Genomic DNA, 14,287 nt, shown 5'->3' on the forward strand with positions numbered 1-14,287 from the left:
GTAAATACTAATATAACTGACCAAACTCCATGTTTCTCATTTACAGCTGTTCAGAGTTTGACTTGGATTGCATTCGCTTGATTGTTTACCAAGACTGTGAAAGAAGAGGCAGACAAGTCCTGTTTGACTCCAAAGCGGTTCGTGAAATAAAAGATGAAACCACACAGGTGAATTTTTTTTATTTTATTTTAAAGGAAATATTAAAAAGTTCACATAAATGTAATGTGTGATCATAGTAGATATAGGTGATGTTTTATTAAAAAGCATGGAGAGCGATAAAGTATCAACCAGTAAGCCCCTAACTGTCATTTTTAAAATTAATCCTGTAAAATGACAGGAGATACTACTACTACTACTACTACTACTACTACTACTAACAGAAGATAAAATGGAGAAACGGGTGAACATTTTTAAATGCAGACAAAATCATGTGCGTACCGCTGGTCCATGAGTAGATTTTCTCATGTTTTTCGCTCTGCCATAGGCTCCTATCAGGAGTTTGGTTACTTATGACTCCAGCCTCCTCCAGTGCAGATATTACATCCCCGTGCTTCCGTTATCTGCCTCCAGTATACTTCTTGTAATGTCCTCTTTCCGTCTCCCAAGGGGATGTAGTCAATTTTTTTAGAAATTAGTCCAAAACCGCGCACTCCTTCCTATTGGGGCATTGATGTAGTCAAATTACTGACAACCATTGCCAGACAGTCAAAATACCAACCAGTTCAAATGCCGACATTCGTTATGCTGATACACGCACATTCCATGAGGTTAATATAAAACCCAGACTTGTGGGGCTCATTCGCAGGCTAGCAACAGAATGTCTGTGAGCTCACCACCTAGAGGGGAACTTAATAATAACCCTCTTCAACAGTGGCTTAGTTAGTACATGGTGTGGTTGGCGCCTCCTGTTTTGTATGACTAGCAGGCAAAGCAACAGTGGCTTTAACTCCATGGTAGGGGTATTAATAGTACATAAACCTGTTTATCTCTCCACTTTAGTCTGTCTGCAAGCTTTAATAAATGTAGCCTTTCGTTTCTAAAGCGCAGTCTGCCCTGCTGTTATGTTAGCCTGTTGAGAGAGCCTAACACACCCATATTGGTATATATACAGTTAGAGCCATCCTCATTTTAGGCCTTTAATAGGATTAAGGGCGAGATGTATTAAAATACATCGCCGCCCTTCGATCAGTTCTGAATCAGGCCCCAAGAACAGAAATTCACTGAAATACAATGGCCGCTGCTCCCACCCTTGTAATTCAAACCCAGCCCATTATGTAAATAGCCTTTTATACGAAAGATTTTCAGCAAAGTCTTTCGCCTCCCGAAAATCTTCTGCTCTTTTGGGAAAATAGCTCAGTGTGTACGCACTATTTTGGTGACAGATATATCTTTCATAGATTTTGGCAAAGTCTTTTGAAATTAAAATCTTCTAGTGTGTATGGGCCTTTAATTACAGCCAGATGCGCCAATATATCTGATTATCAGTTCTCAACTGAGTTGCACAGCTGACGTGATAAGTCCATGAAATATGTTATTCACAAACATATCTGGGGTACACACCCGCTGACAAGCTGGTTTTATATTCATCCGTTCATATGTGCAAATGTGTACCCAGCTTAACGCCACTTCACACTTGTGCCACAGTGACTTGTAGCAGTGCATGGGGCTAGTCAAACCTGCAGGCTGTACTTACCACAGGTTTCTGTTTACAGCTTCACAAGGTGCAAACAGAATCTGCAGTATGTGGGGTTCTCTGCCGTTGCCACAAGCGTGCTAACCCATAGCTCCTGGCAGCTCGTGGGTTAAGAGCGGGTTTACTGCAGTAGAAAATGAGATTATGATTATTCGATCCGAGAATTATAGCTCAAGGGTAGAAGTTCACAGTTAATTGAATAATTTTAAGGCATTCACAGTTGAGTATGGGTCATATGGTCGACTGCATGAAGGCTGACACCTGGAAAAAGGTTGACTGGTTTGAAACGTTGACACAAGCATGAGGTCAACAATGTGAAGGTCAACAGTCAAAAAGGTCGCCATGAGGGGGTTTTTTTTACTTTTTTTTTTTTGTACCACGGGCACTCGCCATCACTGAGCTCGGAAAACTTTTTTTCTTTTTCCTCCCACCACACCGTAGTGTATGGTAGGGTATGAAATCGCTTGGCGGCTCCAAAAATTTTTGAAAAACTCATGTCGACCTTTTGTTTATCAACCTTCCCATTATCGACCTAATTCTTTTGTCGACCTTAGCCAAGTTGACCTAGTGTCGAACTAAGAACCTAATGCATGTCGAGCTTCATAGGGTCGACCTAATGACCGAATCCCACAGTCCTACGTCAGGTTTGGTAAACTGTTTGTCACAAATGTGCCACCTTGTATCACTGGAAGTATCTGTACGCCCTTTGCTACTCATGTGCCACGTCTTAGATTGCCAATAAAAAGGTGGGGCTTTGTGTGATAATGAGTAATAAATTGTAGACTTTTATTTTTTTAGTTACTAAACTTTTTCTTTATTATACTATTGCCTTTTATGTAGTTAGATTCAGACATGAATGATTAAGGAACCAAATTGGTAGTGGATGAGCTTGTGAAGCCCACTCAGGCCTACTGTCGACCCCCTATGTTAGTAATGCGAAAATGATATCTTCATTACATGAGAAATACTATACCAGAGAGAAAACCCTATGTAGTCCTTCAGGACTAGGAAACAAACACTGACTGCAGAAAAAGAATAACTAAAAATATAAAAGCCCAATCTCTGATACTATGTTCACACTGCTAGTGTGAGGTACCTCCTTTTAATTCAGTTTTTTTTTGCAATGCAAAGTGAACGGGTCAACCCGGGTTGGCATACCCGGGTAAAAAGCAGGGTCGGAGACCTGGGAATTTCTACATGCTTGACCTGAAAATTTGACTAGCAGTGAGAACTGGGTATAAGTATCTAAGTAGCACGTGTAGAGATATGTGTGTGTGTGTGGGGGGGGGGTCGTCTAAATGACACACTTTCCCCCTCACCACCGAATCGCAGGATTTTTAAGCCATGCCTGCCATAGGTCAGAGGCAGAGGCTTAAAGATGTAAACTGCAGCTGCCCGGACCAGGCATTACGAGTCGATAGCTGCTGTGCCATCCTTTCTTGAAGGTGTCAGTGTAAGTGTGCACTACATGTATGTGTATATACAATACCTGGTCCCCTGCCACTCAGATGCCCAACCTTGCCGCCACCCAAGGGAGCTAAACGGCTCAGGCACCAGGAGCCCAACCGCTCAGGCACGCCGCCTCTGCTACTCGGATGTCCAGTCGCTAGAGAAGTGACCCCTGAGTGCTGCTATTTAGTCGATTGGTGGGGGCACAATGAAGGGGTACTCTAATCTGCACTGGGGGCAGCCATTATATGGCACATCTTGCCAGCACTACACCCTCTCCAACCCTCCCTCCTCCGCACCACTATTTCCTTCCTACTCCGCAGTACAACTCCCACTGTCCCTCCCTGCTCTGCACCACAATTTCCACCATCCATCCCTGCTCTACACCACTACTCCTACCCTCCCTGCTCAACACCACTGGGCTGCCAGTTGTGTGGGTCTCTTGCGTGAGGTGTAATGTGAATAAGGTTCACTACGTGTGTTGTGTAATGCGAATATAATTGTTCTACACTATAATTTGAACGGGGGTACTATTGTGTGGCCATGTTACATTTTTTTGTTATACCATACCCCACTTTTTTGCTGCGCGCCTTGGGCGTGCAATAGTTCTTTGCGGGGGGGGGGGGGGGGGGGGGGGGGGGGGGCTAGTTGGCAGGGAAGGAGAGTTCCACCACCACTCCATGACCAATTTAAGCCCTGACCACAGATCTGTTCTGCATTGAAGGACAGATGCATTTGGGTGGTATTGCTGACAAATAGAACATCTCAGTGGGTCCTGTGCACAACATTGTTCATGAACAATTGGGCTGCTGGAAAAAGTAGGGTTCATGCTGGGTACGGAAGAAACTCCCACACGTTTACAAAACCAATATCTTTACCCCCACCAGGGAAGATACTGTGAATGCTGACCACTATTGTGACACATTGAGCCAGTCACAGAGGGCAGTACCTCCAAAAACAACCAGGGTTGCTGTGAGTAGAAATATTGTTGCTTGATAGGGCCAGGACGTATTCCGACAACACCATGCACAAGTTGCTATGGCACTACCATTGGGAGATACTGGACCATCATCCCTACAGCCCTGACTTGGCCCTGAGTGATTTTCATACCATTTTTTTATGAAAGTCCAAAAAATTATATATTTTGTATTGAAACAATGAATCAATTACTATACATTTAGCATAAGGCAACATATTATGTAAATATTCCTGGTGCAGAAGGACCAACAAGATTCGTAACAAATAAACAAAAGTGATAAGTTGATGAGTAAACATAACACAGAAGAGGGCTCATATAATTACGCCCAATAGATACCATTACTGTGTTGTTAAGAGGGTCATACAATGCTGAAAACTTTTCCAGCTTTACAGAAGTAGCCACAGCACTATATTTACACTAGGCTTAGAGATATATTATAGTGTGTGTGTGTGTGTGTGTGTGTAACATTTTGTGTGTGTTGTGGAGGGGGGGGGAGTGTAATAGGCATTGTGTTATACCTACTGGAGTGATTGTAAATTAAAGAAATTTATAGCATCACCTGGGTATTTTAAGTGCAGTGATTCATGAGGGTGTGTCTATTACACCTAATAGTATCACATGACTGTTTCAGCCAATGCCAACTCATGCAGTATCTGACTGATCCTCTGTTTCTAGCTGTGTAACATGCATTATTATGCAACAATGCATAATTCAGCACCGGTTTCCACTGATACCTACAGCAGAGAACATCCTGTACCCCTGGAACACTATATACTGCCAATAATTATGAAATTGGTGCCAAAGCACAGATGTGCACATAACTTCCGCGTTCCAGCATTGAACTGCAAGTGACACTACTTCCGGTATAAAACAGTACAGCACTATATTTAAATGCATTAGAATATCAAGCTGAATATATTGCACAAGGGACCAACTCATGACCGCAGCCGCAATGGATACTATGAAATTGTAAGGCATGCACATCAAAGTGAACTTCAACCCGATGTGTGTCCAGCTGGACGTACCTACCAGAGATCATTTCTGGCCTCATTAACATACGGGACCTAAGCCCGCCCCGCACTGTAAACCTTACACACACGGTTCTAAAAAAAACAAAATCTGTAATTAAATACACTACTTATTCCCTTAAATCCTTTGAGAAGGGTCCAGTTCATCTCACATAGGCATCTCGCAAACAAAAATGAAATTTAAACCACATATGAAATAGAGGGACCAGAAAGCCCCGCTGGCAATGTTAAGGCTAGCTGTGACCAGTAAACATTATTTTTTTTTCTTCACCAGTTCTTATTACCACAATGTCCAATCATGTGGGGCATAGCCCTAGTGCTAATGTGATTAACATGGCTTATTCTCTTTAGGGAAAAAGATCTGTTTTTTGGGTAGGAGGAAGGGAGAAACCACCATGTCCGAAAGTGAGTGTTGGGAAGAGAGAGCGTGTATAAAACAAGAGCGTTTCCAGGGGAGGTAGAGGGGGAGAGCGTTGGGTCTGCAGCACCATTGCTATGCCACTGTCTCGCTGGGACCTTGTGCTGGAAGTGAAAAATCTGGGGACACCATGTTCTTTGTCCACATCTAGCCTAGCCTAGCCTAGGCTTTAAGGTCTAGAGATGGTTGGTAACATAGACCTGTGTTGAACTAGCACTTTACACAAAATGCTAGTTATATGTACATGTATGTCATGCACCTTGAGTCCTGTTGGAGAAAGTGCGCTGTGTAAATAAACTGTATTATATAAGGGTTCTTTCAGGATGGGGAATTCTGTGCTAAAGTTTATATTCTGTGCAGGATTGCTGCAGTTTTGAGCTGTGTAAATCAGCAGGATACAATGTCAACAGAAAAATGCTACAGTTTTGCTTATCTTTCCAAACTATGGTTTATGACCTTTCCCCACTTGTGTGTCTGTGTGCAGATTGATGCCAGAAAAGGGTTAATGCGATTTGCACAGTCAGTACATAGACTCCACGCTGTGGAGAGGACACGTTTAATGGTTCTGTTTTTTTCCTGTCACTACTTGTGTCAAGCACATGACTGCTGCATGTACATTGTAATTGCCTAGTGATAGTCACATTGAAGATTGAATAATCCAGATAACCTATGCGTGGGAGACCTAGAAAACCTATTTTTGGAAAGAGCATTCGGCATTCTGTTTTAAGTGCAATGTGTATAAATATATACCATTCGTCATTTCTGGTGCCTTCTTTTTGAAATAACTATTGTTGCTACCAAATTTTTTGGGCTATGTAATTTAACCATGGGATAAGAGTTCTTTGGTCATTATTTAATTAGCCCCCACTGGCAGATCTTACCAGGGATTGTTTTTGATAGTCCTGAACAGGCAGGTTAATGAGTGTGCAACCCTTCTAATTCTTTGAACTTTTTCACTAATTCTGTGTGTAAATATCTGTTCCTTTTAAATTGGGTCTCTAGTGAAAAAGTGGGTGCAGTTAGATCGAAACAGTTGTTAAAGCCTGAGGCTAGCTCTTCTCTTTTTTTTTTTTTTTTTTTTTTTTTTTTTCCGTGGTAATTGAATCCAAAATGAGGCAGCACTCTGGTATATAAACTCTGTGGAAATTATGTGAAAAGGGGATTTCATGTACTAAATTTGTATTAAAAACAACATGGTCCTGATATAAGGGAATCTGAGATAACCCTGTATACCGTAACAGTGTGACCCACTATCTGTAACCCATATTTCACAGGGAGAAGGTGAGGAGGCTCTGCCTAGGACAAAACCCTGCCATACAAGTAGCAGCGGAACCTGTACCATCTCCTCCTGTTTTACGGCATCAGGATGTGCCCAGCCTGCCAAGGAGGCCCTACCAAAGTACCAGGTAGAAACCATTTTATCATAGGCTGAAGGACTAACTCCCAGTTTGGTGTCCTAGGGCAGAGAGTGGTGCTACTGTGGTAACTACTGCAACGGAAGCTGCACATATGTTTTACTCAAATTATAATGCTAGAATCACTCTGATGGAAAAGGAAATCTAAATGTCCAGTCTTGTGATTATGTGACTCACTATACAAACCTCCCAACACCTCCTGCAAATAACTACTGTATTTAGATCTTTTGATCCCACTTGTTAGGAAACGCCCGTCCCACAGCAATCCACAGTATACTGCTAAACTCAATGAATGTGATAGAAAGTAAGAGCATTCACCCAGTATTGCTGCGTATGTAGGTGAAAATGCTGCCAGTAAGAAAAAATACATTCTCTTATTTAAACTTAGCAGAAGTAAAACTGGTGATGTAGAACACATTTATTATAGTATATTTGGTACACTGTATGTATTTTCTATGGCTGTTGCATTTCCACCTGGATTCTAAGTGACCTATATTAACTTACAGTACACCAAGCCAGCCTCTGACGTGAACATGCTGGGCGAGATGATGTTTGGCTCCGTGGCAATGAGCTACAAAGGCTCGACATTAAAGATTCATTTAATCAGGTGAGTTTGTCAGGGACAATGCAATATAATGTAAAGAGGGCTTTTGGCTTGTCTTTGTGTACTCCATATTAAGCCACAGCATTCGTTATTATTATTAATAATAATACGTTCTTTCTCAAGGGATTGTTATAATAAAATGTATTTGTTTCCAGGTGATCTGTTTCCAAAACTGGGATATTATCTAGATAAATAAATATTTTGTTTCCATGGTAGCAAAGGAATGACTCAGACCAGGGAAGTTGCTTGGCAAATGATGCAGGTGTATGTAAATCTAGTATTACGGTCTGTTGTAAAATAAAACAGTCATGTGATCTATTCAAAGATTTACTAGTTATCCCATTACTATGACAAAGCAGCCAGATTATTCATTGTCCTATATAATAAAAGGCTACCGCTACTCCTCACCCCTATGTGGGGGGAATTCAAGTGTTGTGCGCATCAGTAACCACTACATGGTGCCGACGGTCCAATTCAAGTGTTGCTCCATTTAGACGAGCACAGCCACCGGCTCTGACTCTACAGTTTACGTTGTTCCATCATTTTGACGGGATGGCAGCTATAGTGAATATTAATTGTAATGTCGGAATTAGTCATTTGCTTGTGTTTTGCACCATAGTCAATGGAGTAATGCCTCATATACTAATTTATATATTGATTTGCCAGGTGTCCCCCTCAGTTGATGATCAGCAAAGTATTCTCTGCAAAAGTGGGAGGTTTCAGTGGCAGCACGCACATGTAAGAGCTCTTCATTTCTCTATTTAATTTAATATAGGAAGGTTGGTAAACCGTTTGGGGGATTTTTACAGGCTACTTAGATGACATTTCTGACTGGTTGCTGTTGACAACCTATGGGTTCCCTAAAGTAAAACTGGGATTCTTTATTGTTTAAAGAGGTGATTGCAAATGTTTTGTCATTTAAAATGTATTTGATGGCTTTCTTACAAGAAATATTGTATTGATTAGTAGAGGACATTTTGGGGGAGAGTGATAAAGGCCATTTTGCATTATATGATATTCGTATTCTGGGTTAGCCGTTCATTTGCAGCATGCAATACCAGCAGTTCTTTGGGGCTTGTTTTATGCTTCCATCTTTGTAGTTGCAGAATATTGAGAACAATGCATGTGTAATGAGAGAATTCTTCTGTTAGACTTATTTCAATATTCACTTGCTGAATACATCCATCCATTCTAGCGTCCTATAATGTATTTGTGTAATACTGTACCTCTATTTTACTCTTTTACATTTGTATTTTGCTTTATTTCTTATTGAAGTCTTCAGGACAGTCTGGAGAACATCAGCCACGATGGTATTGGCGTTCGACTTGGTGTGAGTCACAGCGGACAGGGGTCATGTCAGAGTGGATCTAATCTAGGTACATGTGCATTACAGTAACAATCTGTGCTTTGATTGTCCAGTAAAGCACCGTCCCCATGTTAAAGACAAATTTTCCCTAGTAATACCTTTTATATAGCAGATAATGGGAAGTTTCCTTCCTAGGGATCTTTTGTAACCAGCTGTCACTACAAACACCTAGCATGGTGTTCCCTGTGCTGGCAGAGGGAGTTTGTCGCTCTTCCTTTCCCATAGAAGTCAATAGAGTTCTTTATCTGAGCTCTGTGGCAGACGGATGGTCAGACTTCTAAACCAAGATATACAGTATGCAATTGAATGATCTAGAAAACTTCTGTTACATCACATCATCTCACCTGGTGTGCAGCACATCAGGTGGGTAGATGCCAACACACAGTTTATTAAATGATGAATTGGGTGTACCCACATTGCAAAATTGGCCAATATATTGAATTAGCTAAAACCCTGTCAAAATGATGGCTTAGGCAGTATATGCTCCTACCTCAAATCTCTGTTTGCACAGCTCCCTCTGTCCATATTCAGAAATTTTTAAACAGATCATTTTGCGTTCACTTTCTGTTAAGGAATAATTTTGTCTGTCAAGTGGTCACTGGCGGTACTTCACCTCAGAGGTGAAGAATAAATAAAAAATAGTGGCGAGGTCCCTTAAAAAGTGGGAGGCATGTAGAAACTGTTGTAATTCCTACACCATTCACCTGATTTGGAAGTAAATATCCTCAAATTAAAGCTGAAAGTCTGCAGTTAAAGCACGTCTTGTTTGGTTCATTTCAAACCCATTGTGGTGGTGTATAGAGCCCAAAATCTGTCCCAATATTTATGGACCTGACTGCATGTGTGTGTATGCATGTATACATGTATACCATGCACTGTGTGCACAGTCATTGCACTTGTGCCTTTTCCCTGTAACCTCTCTACTGCACATGCTCAATTCACCAGGAAAATGGCCCCATGGCCATTTTTGCCAGTGATTTATGTCTGCAGCGCTGCCACTGCAGGACTCTGGGGGGGGGGGGGGGGGATATAATTATATGGGTGCAGAGTGTAAATTGTGTGGTGTACACCGCACACATGGACCAATTATTAATATGCCTATAGTTTATGATTGTGATTGATGTGGGGGTTAAATTTGCTGCTGTAACAAGATGGCTGGCAGACCATGAAAAGTTAACATTACGGTTTTTGTGGGATTACAGGAGCCATCTATTTACACCAGGCGCCTCCTGCTGCATTAGCACATTAGCTTATGTGCAGCAGAACAATATAATACAACTCAGATTTTATCATTTCAATCTTAAAGCCATAGAATATTAGGTACTTTCACGGGTCCCATCGCATGCCATATGTAGTGGCATGCGATGCGATTTTCCCGTGTTTTTATGCATTTCTGTTAAAATCGCATGCGATCGCATGAGATCTGATGCGATGCGATGTCATTTTTCACAGAAATTATGGACATGAGTTGAAATCATGTAAAATCACCCCAAATGTCATTTTTCACACTGTACCACCCCCACTATCAACGCCAACCCGAAGCGTGGCGAGCGCAGCGGTACGCGTCCTACGACCTTTTCATACCCCCACTATCCACGTCGGCGTGGAGTTGAGAATAGAAAGTGTGGCGAGCGCAGCGAGCCACTGAGCCCGAAGCGTGGCGAGCGCACGCAGATACCTTCACAGGTATCCGTGTCCCCTCGCAGGCTTCACAGGTATCCGTGTCCCCTTGCTGCGCTCGCCATGCTTCGGGCTCGCCACTCTTTCTATTCTCAACTCCACGCCAACGTGGATAGTGGGGGGTATGAAAAGGTCGTAGGACGCGTACCGCCGCCCCTCGCGGGCTCGCTGCGCTCGCCACGCTTCGGCTTGGCGTTGAGAGTGGGGGTGGTACAGTGTGAAAAATGACATTTGGGGTGCATTTTACATGATTTCAACTCATGTCCATAATTTCAGTGAAAAATGACATCGCATCGCATGAGATGCGATTTTTCCGTATACGATGCACATCGTGGGAGCCGTGATTGTACACAAGTACCGAATATTATATTATTTACCCTTGTTAGGTTTAATTATTAGGTTCTGTATTGTCCTTCTGTTCTTCATTTTTGTTAGCTTGTTTTGGGGGGGTTTTTGTTGTTGGGTTTTTTTTGGGCTTTTCTTTCTGCAATGTTTACCTCCACTTCCTGTTTTAGGTGTTTTACAGATGTGTGGCAGCAAACTGCTGCCCGCCATGTTTGAAGCTCATCCCCTCCGGCTCATCCGGAGTGCGTCTTTCTTTGCAGGTTTGTGTGGAATGCAGCATACAATGGAAGCCACACAAAAACCTATATGATCAATTCACAGAACCATAGTTTCACTTCACAATTACACAGGGTATTCACTTGTAATATAGAAAAAAAAGACATTCGTCCATCGAGTTCAACCTATCTAACTTGTAATTACTGACTTGAGTAAGTCATATCTATAGGATTCCCTTAGTGTTCCTTTTTTACATAGATAGATAGATTAAAGAGTGATTGTTTCCTGTTTGTGGAACAGCACATTAATTTTGCCTTTTAATTCACCCTCTGGCAAACCTCTAAAATGATCATTTAAGAGGTAAATTTACTTTAGCATAAAAAAAATTTAAAGCGGTGATGTTGCCCATAGCAACCAATCAGATTCTGTCTATTCTTTCTCTATTGCATCGTAGAAATGATAGACAGAATCTGGTTGCTACAGGCAACATCACCTTTTATTTTTAGAAGCTTTAGTAAATTTACCCCTAACCCTCACTCAAAATAAAAAAATCTTCTTTTTACCTCTTCTGTTTTTATTTAGTTGAAACTGATCCTTTGTAATTGTGAAAGGATGCCTGGTTCATTAATTTTGGTTTATTTAAAACCCTAAAATGAACTTAAAATAGTGCCAGTTTGGTGCAGCTTTGGTAGCCTGGAATAAAAGATTGCCCATGGTGACTAATGTGGTAAACTGCAGTCTGCTTGGCTCATCCAGCAGCCTGTGCAAAGCACATCACATACATGTCCAGTTACTGTGTCTCAGACACCTTAGCCTTCTCTCACTGGTTCTAGCCATGGTTGCAAACGGTGAGAGTGACACATACTTGGGGTGAGATTTAATAGGATGAGAGATTCAGAAAGTGAGAGATTTGGTGAGAAATCTCCAGTTTTTTTAAAGCGGCAATCATTTACACTGCAACATCAAACTGGTTTTGCAGTGTAAATGGTTGCCACTTTAAAAAACCTGGAGATTTCTTACCAAATTTCTCACTTTCTGAATCTCTCATCCTATTAAATCTCACCCTTGGTGTCCTCGAAGTAGTTGTTTTATTTTGTATTTTATTATTTGACTGACAAGTGGTGATGCCATCCAGAGGAGTAGACTGCATTTTAACACAAAAGGTTAATGATTTGGTGACATTTATTTAAGGATATATTTTTTTTTTTTACATTAATTTTAAATTGTGCATGAACATTGGTGGAGGTACTAACTTGCTTCACTGGCTTGGTGACAATTTACGCGCTCACTACGGATGGTGCATACTATGTAGTGACCCAGCCACTGTTAAGGCCAATATCTGGTTATATGCCTGCATTGTCTGTCGGAAAATGTTCTAATTGAATAGTAATAACTTTATGTACATTAAAATATGTCATTCTTTTTGGACAGCGCACAGCACCCCGGTGGATATGCCCAGCAGGGGACAGAATGAAGATAAAGACAGTGGCATTGCTCGATCAGGTATCTTCCTTATGATATTTCATGCTGAAGCTGGAAATAATGAGTGTAAACACATTATAGTGTGCTTCATTTTGCACGCCTTCACACTGTGAGCTAATGTTCTTGTTAATAGATTTTTATTTAATTTCTGTCATTTCCAAAATCAACTTTTAATACATCCCAAAATTGTTCTGTTCGCATTATATTATTTCAATAGCTCAAGGTTAAAAACCTAATGTTTATATATGTACATAGGCTATGTATTACTGACACTCTGCTCTTGTGTTCATTGGTGACCAAATGGGTACTAAAAGTCAACTGTAACAATGTTGCCATTCATAATGTCAACAATGCCGAGCCCTAACCAATGGCATTCCCAGAATGTAGACCGTTTACTTGGCAAAATTGTATATGAGGTCTAGTAGGGAGGCTCTGGTTAGGCTGCATGGGGAGGTTAGGTGAGATGTTGGGGGGGGGGGGGGGGGTGGAGGCTAGGATTGGGCTTTTGGGGGTGATGGTTAGGGTTTGGATGTGAGAGGAGGTTAAGTGGGGGTGTGTGGGGTGGAGGTTAGGGTTAGTCTGAGGGGAGTAAAGGTTAGTTTTAGGCTGGGGGGGTAGAGGTTAGGGTTGGAATTTGGGGGGTGGAGCTGTGAGGCCGGATGTTAGGTTGGGGGTGAAGGTTCGTTTTAGGCTGTGGGGAGTAGAAGTTAGGGTTGGGATCACTCAGGTAAACAGTTTAGTAAAGGGGCAAATGTCCTTTATTGTAAATGTGTATACACATACAATAGATTATTAACAAATACCAGCCAGGATGGTGTCTCCCATACTAGGTCATCACCATAGTAGTATATGATTACAGATGCCTTTGGTCTCCTGTTACATGCCAGCAGTGTTCCTTTGTCTCCTGGCCTGGGATACCAGCTCGCACAGCGCCCTCTACCACATATTCTCCCCACTGACGGCACAGCAGGCCAGTCAAGGTATCAGGCTGATGAGAAGCAGTCTGGGTTCCTATACACAATACAGTGCATGTGATCAGATTACCAACCGCTCCATAGATACTTTATTTACTACTTATGGGGCCTACATAAGGGGCGACAATGCTGAGCGATCCTACACACTTACAAAGGATCAGTTAGGTGTGTTGAAGGGCTAAAGGAACTAAACTTGATGATACTGTAGCTATCAGCAGCACTGTTTGGCCACGGCAAAATGCAGCGACTAAGCAGTGCTTCATGGTTATCCTTTATGGAATTGTATAAAGTGTGTCTGTTTATGGAGAAGTCAGATTATATACTAGATGTGCAATGTAACCTACCTGAGTTAGTAGACCCTAGGAATGTTTGAAGCCAATGCTATAGCTATTTAGTTAAATGAGCTTCTACCCCTCCCCCTTGTGCACTTTGTGTTACAGCATCACTGAGCAGTCTCCTGTTGACTCCCCTCCCATCTCCAAGCACCTCGATCTCAAGCAACTGTGCCAGCAGCTATCAGCGGCGCTGGTGGAGAAGTCAGACGACCAGTTTGGAGAAAGGTGTTGTACCACGATGGTAAGTTCTCTGGCCTGTTTTCCTTATTCAGGTAGCTCTTTATTGTAACACCAATTACAGTA

At 41.9% G+C, this 14,287-nt stretch overlaps 1 protein-coding gene across 3 annotated transcripts in view; it reads left to right on the forward strand.

Annotated features, from left to right (window-relative positions):
• The window catches only part of FNIP2 (folliculin interacting protein 2), a 54,631-nt gene that overhangs the window by 22,832 nt on the left and 17,512 nt on the right, over positions 1 to 14,287 (forward strand). For 2 of the 3 annotated variants that reach the window (XM_083172554.1, XM_083172562.1), the window contains exons 2-9: positions 47 to 167; positions 6,842 to 6,973; positions 7,489 to 7,589; positions 8,253 to 8,324; positions 8,862 to 8,962; positions 11,148 to 11,237; positions 12,625 to 12,696; positions 14,090 to 14,225. In XM_083172554.1, the coding sequence (XP_083028680.1) occupies positions 47 to 167; positions 6,842 to 6,973; positions 7,489 to 7,589; positions 8,253 to 8,324; positions 8,862 to 8,962; positions 11,148 to 11,237; positions 12,625 to 12,696; positions 14,090 to 14,225 (825 nt within the window). The remainder of the gene's footprint in view (positions 1 to 46; positions 168 to 6,841; positions 6,974 to 7,488; positions 7,590 to 8,252; positions 8,325 to 8,861; positions 8,963 to 11,147; positions 11,238 to 12,624; positions 12,697 to 14,089; positions 14,226 to 14,287) is intronic. The other variant, XM_083172545.1, reaches the window with a different exon arrangement.

Source organism: Crinia signifera, chromosome 1 (assembly GCF_055691185.1).
Source record: "Crinia signifera chromosome 1, ASM5569118v1, whole genome shotgun sequence".
Taxonomy (NCBI): Eukaryota; Metazoa; Chordata; class Amphibia; order Anura; family Myobatrachidae; genus Crinia; species Crinia signifera.